The sequence below is a fragment of the Elaeis guineensis genome, chromosome 9 (genome assembly GCF_000442705.2).
Source record: "Elaeis guineensis isolate ETL-2024a chromosome 9, EG11, whole genome shotgun sequence".
In the NCBI taxonomy this organism is placed as follows: Eukaryota; Viridiplantae; Streptophyta; class Magnoliopsida; order Arecales; family Arecaceae; genus Elaeis; species Elaeis guineensis.
This window is the reverse complement of record NC_026001.2, coordinates 6,119,913-6,129,935: the sequence shown is the minus strand read 5'-3', so window position 1 is coordinate 6,129,935 and position 10,023 is coordinate 6,119,913. Positions and strand designations below refer to the sequence as shown.

General features: G+C 38.1%; 1 protein-coding gene across 1 annotated transcript; it reads right to left on the bottom strand.

Moving 5' to 3' along the window:
* Positions 1-3,730: 3,730 nt before the first annotated feature.
* On the bottom strand, positions 3,731-4,948 carry LOC105051933 (uncharacterized). The gene is given in 4 exon segments (XM_010932581.4): positions 3,731-4,230; positions 4,461-4,758; positions 4,761-4,831; positions 4,834-4,948. Coding segments are annotated over 4 exon segments (708 nt in total). The 5' UTR covers positions 4,934-4,948; the 3' UTR covers positions 3,731-3,991.
* Positions 4,949-10,023: the final 5,075 nt, after the last annotated feature.

Below are 10,023 nucleotides of genomic sequence, written 5' to 3'. Positions count from 1 at the left end.
GCGGAAGAAAAGCGACAAGTATTGTGATGTAGAAATGTTTGACCAGATTGTTTGAAGGTGGGAGAATAGAGCCAGTCTTGTTGTACTTGGATAATTTATCTCCATGATTGCATGATAAGAAAAAAAAAAAAAAAGAAAAAACAAATCCTCCAGCATAACAGTCCCTGATCACAAGTTCTTTTTTTAGCTCTGCTTTGAATTATATTTTGCTTTATCCACTGCATGATTGGAGGAAACAAAGGAATGTGGATTTATATACTTGTATATTTGTTCCTCTGTCCTCTTTTTTTTTTGGCTGCGAATATATCTGATCCTGACACTCAGAAAGACCAGCTGATGGAGAATCCATTTTGCCAGGGCAACACATGTTGATCTGATGACTGGAAACCACCATCAAGCATCATGGCAAGCAAATAATCACGTTACAACTAATGTTTCTGGATATGCATTGTCGTCTTAATTCTCTTCAATCTTCATGACAACATTTAACTACATTTTCTTCCCTTTTTTTTAAAATACAGACACAATTTTCAAATTCTCAAAGTTCTTATCATGATCAAGCCAACAGGAAATAGGAAAATCTCAAATAAAAGGTTATGTTATGAGGACTGATGCAGGTGTGTGTTTAATCCATATCAGTTATTAGTTGGGAAGATTTTGGATATGTATATGAGAATAAAGAATCCAAACAATATCTTCTAACTAATCTTTTTGGATGTAATTTTGGATCATTATGAATGGTATCACAGCCAATCCAACTCATAGCTCATATAAAATAGGGGATATTAAAGCATGGATTCATTAAAGCTAATCATAGGCTGATCATAATATTTATGAATAAATATGCATAGATTTGAATCCTTAACTTGATGGAGATATCAAGTTTTAAATGAGTGGAGTATATGAGAATTTATGAAGACGTGTATTTAGTTTCATATCCTAGAAAAATTTTAGATATTTATATAGAATCAAAGAATCTAAATAATATTTTCTGGCTAGTCTTTTTGAGTGAGATCCTGAGTCGTTACATATCCAACCATATAGTTGTAGAAATATTGTCTTACTAATCTCAGCTAGACCTACGACTCCCCCGAATTTAATGGAAGCAGTCCCTGCTCTCACACTATCATAACAAAAACAAAGCCAGCTCACATAGAATTCTCCAATAACATCTTTTTTAACAGCTTTATTTTTTCAGCATTTTACCCAAATAACTAGCTGTTTATAATCTCTAGACAACTAACACCTGACAAAGAAGGCTTTGGCCATGCGTGCTTGCTGTTGTCGTCATAGTCGTTGTTACTGGCATCTTGAAGACATGTAGAACAGTTGTTGAGGCAAAACATATCTGAAGAAATTAATAATTCCTAGAGTCTTAATGATGAGGAATGCCACACCTTAAGCTTGTGAAGGTGGGGCACAATGGCATTGGTCCATTCCCAAACGCATGCATACAAACGTGATGGCGGCCTATGTTTATGATGTGCTACGACGAATGTACCACTTGTTGTAAGGATCCAAGGGGGCCATGGCCAAGTGGGCGATGGATGTGATATCCTACCTAAGATGTATACAAAGAATCTCCTCTTTTTTTCCTCTTTGTTTGCAGATCCGTTTGTTGTCTAGTCATCTTCTACAATCAAATCTCAGCTATTGTCGGCAAGGATACATGGACGGAAGATTATATGGGCTACTCTCTCAATACTAGTATATGTACACTCCTGAGCAAGACCATATACGTGGTTGAAAACCTTGTTCACATAGCTACGTACTTGTATGCCTCTAACCATTTACATAACATTAATTTCTTATATGCATGCTCTATATTTGTTGCTGTTGCTATTGCTGCGGGGCTAGGGAGGAAAAATGATAAGGTCGGTGCTGATCCAAATTAGAGAGCTACTAGAAGTCAAGTTGGTAAATGCTACGAATAGATCTACCAAAGAAGTCTTAAAACTAGTGGGGTAACTTTTGATTTAGGACTCTTTCGATGCTTAAGTCAGCTAAGGTTTTAAGAGCAGATAGTGGAAAAGAGAAATGGAAGGCAAAGAGTGTAGATTGGAATGGATAGAACTTAGATTTCCTTCAGTAGGAGAATTGAAAAAAGTTCAACAGAATCTCGGCTCTCTTTTTTTGAGTAATGACCTACCTCCCGAAAAGTATCCTGCCCCTCTTTATATAGAGGGGCCTTGTTTAGATCGTTAGACTGTTAGAAATTTATTATAAGAAAATGACCAGCTGTATGAGGATTGTGGTTTGTTCATCCATGTGGATAGTAACTGTAATATAGCTGTAATAAAATTAGAGAGTAACTAATTCGTAATATATGATTTTGGATGACATCGATTCAGGACCATCCTCGATGGTAGATTGGTAAGAGACCGAATTGATGCACTTGTCTATTGAAGGCCAATCCAAATGAGTTCAGATCAGTATGTAACCAAGCTAACGGATAAATCAGATCGATATTTCATCGATCTGTCCCAAAAGTTAACTGAGATAATATAACTCTTTAAATGATCTTTCTTGATGTTGCCACGTGGCAGAAGCCAATTAGTTGCACCAACCGTTGCTTAATTGATCATGCATGATTAAAGCTAAAGAAGCACTAGTTAAGAGTCTCGATTAGATGTGCCGCCGATGCAGTGTTTTCGGCACTAACTGATTTACTTATTGATGTGGTGAGATGTGATTGGCTTGGATTAAATTTGGAAATTAAAAATATTTGATATGGCCATTGAAATGGACACTACTTACGGTTTATACATATTGTCATGTTATTGCGCGAACAAAAAAGGAGTGCACTAGAGGTCAAGAAAACAAAGATTAGCCCCATGCCTATTCTTGTTCCACTGATAGAATAGTTAGGATGTGCTTCCAAAAATAGCGGTTGACTTGATGAACTCCTCCGTAATATGTCCCAATCTTTCTTGATGTCATGTTTGAGATTGCTGCATTCGATTAATTGTTTATCATCCATCGTATGTATGCATGTATGTGTGTGTTCATGTAGCTAGATCATTCGGTCTTATCCTATGTCATTTTAGGTGCATCGGACTTTAACATTTCCAAAGGTTTTTAATCACCACTTCTCTGAAACTACACCTTTGCTTTCCCATTTTCAGATACAGAAATTTAACATATCTACTAATCGGGGAAAACTAATACTATATATTTTCGGCTGCCTATCAACTAGAGCATCCAGTTCCTAATAGATTTTACTCGGCAGTAAACCACCAAAAAGAAGTGCAAGGATAACACAAGGTTGTAATCTGAGAGGGAATTTTAAAGCAATAAGAAAAAATCCTCATGAATGCAATATATATCTATATATATAAACTTAAAGCTAGATTGTAACCTTACACATTAGTTCTGATGCAGCACACAGCAACAGTTGTAGACTTGCAAAATTTTTGATGCTCCCTAGTTCTATATATGGTACACTAAGTTAGAACAACTTCCTCATGAGAATGGATATATATAGTTCTATATAACAAATTAAACTACATTTGGAAGCAGACAAGATGCTGATTCCATTGGAAAAAAAAAAAAAGAAGCATGCTTCAACATGGTACCACAAGTAACTTTTGCACTACAAATTAGAGACCTGCTACTTTGCAACCAGACCAACACTGTCAATAAAAATCTGCAAGCTATCTCTAGCTACAAAATTCTGGTTGCATTACCATCAAAACTACAATAATATCCCAGAACCTCGTCAAAATCTAAATTAGAATTTCCAAAAACACATCTATATATCTTGCAATCTGCCAGCGCAGTAACTTAATTACCAATCAAGTTCATCTTAATTCCCCCATACATTTAATTACATGGACCATTGGCAACAGAAAGAGCATTAAATGTTTTAGTCACGGTGGAAGCTTATTCCATCTCTTTTACCGCCTCCACCTTCCTCCTCCCTTCTCCGTGGTGGTCCTCCTCCTAAATCCAACCCTTCCTCCCTTCAGTCATCTCCTTCCACGTGCCCGGCCTAACCAGTCGCCATCTTCCACCTCGCAAGCTTGAACAGGCGGCCAATCCGCTTGCGCCACCTTGGTATACCAGGTTGTTTCGCATACTCCACCGCACTTCCTCCTTCCTGGTGCCGGATTGGCATGGCCTGGTGGCTGGGGGTGGAGTCGAAAAGCTTGGAAGAAGCCTTCACGCTCGATATTTCATGATCCTCAGGTCCATGCTGGTCATCGTCGAACCTGATGGACATGAATGAATCTGGCAAAGAAGAAACAAATGCACCGATCGAGCCATCATTATACATGCTTGCTCAAGATGTTCATCTTGAATTTGCTTCGTATATATCTTATATATTTCACATGATTTTAAGAAAAGATAGAAAAAGAAACATTTGAATGGTTTTTGGGATAAATTCTTTAACTTCTTTCAATATCAAAAAAAAAAAAAGAAAAGAAAAGGAAGATGGAAGTAGAGATTGGTTTAAGTACCTTGACTGGTGAAGGAGCCTTCGTTGAAACTGTCGTTTGTTCTCCGATGCCGGAATCTGAGGATTGAGCTCAGAACATAGAATCTAGGAAGATGAATGGTGAGTTTCCCTTTGAGAACTTGGAGAGATCTGTGGGTGTCTTTGGCCTGGTGTTGGTGGCCTTCTTTTGCGGCCAAGATCAGGAGCCTCTCTCTCAGGCAAAGGGAACAAATCCCCACAACGATTTGCCTTGGGTGGAAATAGCAGGTTGGGAGTTCTTCTCCATAGACATTCATGCTGCTAGCTAGAGGAAGAGATGAGCAATATTGGAGGAAGAGAGAGAGAGAGAGAGAGGATGGTTGTTGGTAAAAAGAAAAGGATGGTAGTGAAAGCAAGGTTGGCACGTACGCTTGTTTGTATGCCCATGTGCCGGGTTTCACTTGTTTGCATCTCCAGGTAAAGTCGCCCACCTTTCAAAGCTGGAGAGCATCCCATTCACTGGCGCTACCACGTGTGATGCATGCGATTGTGGCAAACCGGGAATTGCCGTGATCTCGTATCTTAGTAATCCGCTCCCACTTGTAGTTGTAGCTCTTTCATTTCTCTTTCGAGAATAAAAACTAAAGGGCTTGCTTCATATTACCCTTAGTATTCGGCTTTGATTTTCGTTTTTGAAAGCATAGGAAACTCTTTTCCTTGCATGTTTTGCCTTTTGATTTCCCGAAAACTCATTCCAAAATTTCTGAAAAAAAAAAAAAAAAAAAACTGTTCGGCACCGATACAGTTTAACAACAGCACTTAAATGAAGCTTGGTTCAGCTAGCTTAGGTGAGTGCTGCTAGAGAAACCCAAAGATGACACTTGACTTGCCACTGGGGAGATTAATGCTGATAACCCAAGGTGGGCACCATGGTCGTCATATATATCTTGAGTAACAGCACCGTTCCGAGGTCTACATGAAGTCTATAGGACACGATGGGAAGGCCAATATGCCCCGGGCCCATCACATTGCACTTTATTTTTTATCGTCGACACTTCGTGTGATAACCGGTCCAATTGGGCCCAAAATCAGCCCACAAAGTCCAAACACAAAAAAAAAAAAAAAAAAAAAATAGAGGACGAAGACTCCCAACGGGAGTCTTTTTCCTCCCTGTATCCGACCAGGAGAAGAACTCCCAGGGTCATCAAAAATCCTTGAAAAGAACCCTATAAATCCCCTTTCTCCCCCTCAAAAGACCAACCGTGAGATCTCCCTCTTCTTTCTCTCGAAATTTCTCGTTGAAGCTGCCGACCCTGTTCTTGTGTTCGCCTCAATTTCTCGTCGGAGACCTCATCGGAGTCGAAGGTAAGCTCCGACCCTCCTTCTTCTCTTCCTTCCCTCCTTCTCGAAGCTTCATGCACCCTCGCCGGCCATCGGGATCGTCGAAAAATTCATGAAAAGACGAGATCCTGTTCTGCCCTGTTCGGACGAGTCCTTTCCCCCTCTTTTTCGGCCATCGGCACCGCGTTTGCGGCATCTCACCCTTAAGATGGGACCCTCACCTCTACCTCTCTTTCCATAGAGGTCTTGGCCGCTGGTGACCGGCCAATGACCAGAAAATAAAAAGAAAAGGGGCAGGTCCTCTGTTTTTCCGAAAACTTTTCGCCCGCCGGTCGAGCCTTGTTGCCGGCGATCCCTTGCTCTCCATTGTCGGCCATCGTTGTCAGATCTCCGACCGTGTTGCGCCTTCGTTGGAGCCGAGCCACCCTCTGGTCCTCCCCTTGTTCGGCCAAGGAAGAGGAAGAAAGAAGAAAACGGGAAAAGAAGAAGAAGGAAGGAAGAAAAGAAAAGAAAAAGAAGAAAAGAAAAGAAAAAAAAATGAAAAGAAAAAAAAATAACAAAGAAAAGAAAGAAAGAAAGAAAAAAAAATATATAATAATAATAATAATAATAATAATAATAATAATAAAGAAAAAAAAAGAAAAGAAAAAAAAAATAATAATAAAATACACATGAGAGAAAGTTTCTTTCATCTCTCTCTTAAGTCTTTCTCTCTCTAGAATTGGACTTCCTCTCTCTACCTTCTCTCTCTATTTTCTCTCTCTAAATTTTCTCTCTCTAGACCTTTTATCTCTTTTTATGGATTTTATCTCTCTAGGATCACTCTCTCTCTCAAATTGCATCATAGACCCTAGGATAAACTTGAGATGAAAATATGATAACCTGAAATTACTTCGAAATTCGTGCAGAATTGGATTCCGATCCGATCTTTATTCGAAATTGATAACATCAATCATGGTTAATCCATATTAAGTCATCCTGATATGACCACTGATGATCTCAATCATGATTGCCACTTTTGAAGGATACGAAGATTCTCTCTCCACTTTCTCTCTCTACTTTCTCTCTCATGATTGACTTTCTCTGTCTAAGAAGGTCTATGAATCCTGTACCAAGTCATACCTTCATCTTTTAGGGGCTCATGTTGACTCTAACAAGATAATCCAAAGTTGTTTTGATATCCGTGCTGTATGTCAACCTCATTTGATAATATCAAGTATCTTTCAAATTCATTATTAATGAACTCTATTGATTGATCTTGATCTAATCTGTGCTTCATAATTTTTTGATCAAGTCACTTAAATCTGACTCTCAGATCAGAGATCCTGAATTATCCGGGTATCTGGATGGTCCGACATATCCGGACAACAGTCCTCTTTCCTTATGATTTAATTTGTTATATTTATAGAATAGAAATTGATGATGATTTGATATTTTAAATAAGATTAGCTGATTCTTTTAACGAAGTCTGAAGATCTAAGATGAATGATGTAAGTAGATCTTACGCTCCTTATTTATTTTTAAATCTCCATGATTTTCGTGCATATGATCTCTTATTGATGAAATCATATTTTTCATAAAATAGGGATCGGCATATATGATATAAAAAAGTATATTTTATTATGAGCATTGATTGCATGAATGTATTTTATAAAAGGTTGCATGATTATGAAGCATGAAATTTTATTATTTTTCATCTATGTATATGTATGTTTTAAGAAAAAGATATAATGATTTCAAAAAGACTCTCAGATGGCTATGAATGAATCCCTTCGGAAAGGTCGACATCCGGAGCTAGCATCCACACGAACATGGCCTGCAGTGGATATAAAGTTGGCACATGAATTAAGAACTCTGTCGATAAAGAAACATGGCCCTATCACGGATATAATAGTGACCTTAGTATGAATATCTGTGAGCAATGTTTTAAAACATGACATGAATACATGATGAAAATGATTTACGATTCATGATTGTGAAATATACATGCATGATGAGTTTATAACTTGTTTTGTTATATGCTCTATGAAATGCTTTATTTTGTATTATCTGTTATTTTCTAAATATTGTATTATAATGAAAAACTTATGCTTGATCCGATAAGGAAGCGCAAGTTCTACTTACTGGCTAGTGTAGCTCATATTCTTTTTGTTTTCTTTTTGTTTGAACAGAGGAATAAGGTTAGGATCGGCAAAAAAGAATCCAGACTTGAAGATCTGCATGGCAAGCTTGAAAATTTGGTAGCAGAAGTTTAGTTATTTTATAATCACGGATTTGTAGTTATTTATAAATATTGAGATTCGGGATGGTACTTGCTTTTGGATTTAGATGCTCTAAACCAATATTGGTTCCATTATTTGATGAATAATGGAATTGAATCTTTTTATTTGATGGATTTTAGATGATTATGATGGATTGGCATCGTGTTATCGTGGGCTCCATCTCTTGATAGCATGGCCGTGTTATGTCCTGGATTTGGGGTGTGACACTTCGTATGCAGGCTTTTGTTTCTCTTTTGTTCAACTGGTCCTAACCCATCAATCTGATCTTTGTTCAACCCGACCCACATTCAATCCAACTCAATCCGATTACCACCCCTAGTTAAGCATTCCTAAAATTAACATTCTAATAGTGTACATTAGATTTGCTAACCAGTACGAACTTTCATCATCACCTCCATAAAACTATACCTAGGAGGAACCCACCAAACATGGTACCTGTCGTGGAAATACTCATGCAACTTGCAACTAGTATAGGAATTCTTTCATTTATTAATTCTGTTCATTTCTGAAGGCTTAGAGACAATAATCTTAGATTTCTAATGCTTGTTAGAGAGGATTATGCATCTCTCCACCATGTAATTAACATTCCAAGTTGATTGAAATCCTAAAGACATGACACAACTTAGACGCAAGTATGAGTGAATCTGAGTTCGGACATCGCTCTTCCACAGCCCCACTCCCTCCCTCCGTGAATACGTATTTTGATCATTCAGATGTCTAAGAAGAACTCGAGACTGAGTCTTGACTCGTCAGCAATGATAAGACCAAGCACCAGTGCATCAAGAAGTTTGACACTCGCCACATTTTACGTTTTTCTTTTTGCGGGAACACTATTGTGTTTTTTTTAACTCGATATTTGATTCATATTCTGGATTATTTTGGGGGGTCTCCTTCACATAAATTAAACGTGATAAATTTGGTCGTTGGGATATGTATGGATCTCTGTGAAATGAACATTGGATTATAGACTGCATGCAGTTTCCTTGTTTTGGCACTTCTGTGGTCTTGCTTTAATTTGTGTTGTTAATACACTATGAATGGTTTTAATCCTTGATGCTCGCTGGAGGAGTGTGATTCCATGTGTACCGAAGGACATCTAAAAGCATAAACAGTTTGGACTTGAGCAGTATTTCACATACTGCAGCTACATTTACATTTCTTTATTCCTCGATTGCTTCTCACAGGCTTCATGAAAGAAATCATAGTAATTTCAGTGCAGTAGAAATTCAACAGAAGTTTGCTGCATAAGCTTCTGGAGCTTGCTGGATCCATGAAATCCTTCAGTTTGGAAGTTTCAAAATTTCCCCCCCACATGGTATGTTTCAGAGCTTGCAAACCAAATCTTTTCTTTGTAATTTTCATGGCGATTCACTTTGAAAGCTAGGTTTGCAAATTCACACATGCATGATCAGTTTATTGTTCGAACCCTAAGGCAATTCATTAATCTGGCAGCGACGTGGATTATAGATAGTTGGACCGGCTATATCCAAAAAGCTTTTTTTTTTTTTTTTGTGCAAAAATAATTCATTACGACTCCCATATACCATCATGGTACAGCAGGCTTCCCTTACCGTTCAGCAACAATGGAAACCTCAATTTCATTGTCTTCCATATGATAGGAAAAAAAAAAATCTCTTGCTAGATGTCCAAGGTTGCAGTTGAAACAAACAGCTGCACCAGGAGAGTAATTTGGTTTGACCAGAAATGCTAGCATGGTTTTAACAACCGGTTCTACCAATAATATCATCTTCGGTAACCTGCGGCCGCATGCCTGGTTCCATCGAGCGAATAAATCTAACATGTGTTCTACGTTAAAAATTTTTATCAATCAGGGTAGGCACATATCCTATATTTTGCAGAAGAACAGCCTAATAGAGGAGGTCGAAGAGGTCCCACTCCGACACTGAAAACCGAGTTATGAGAATTTTGATTTTAGCGCACAAGCTAGTCATTGGTATGTCATCATGGTAACATAACTACACA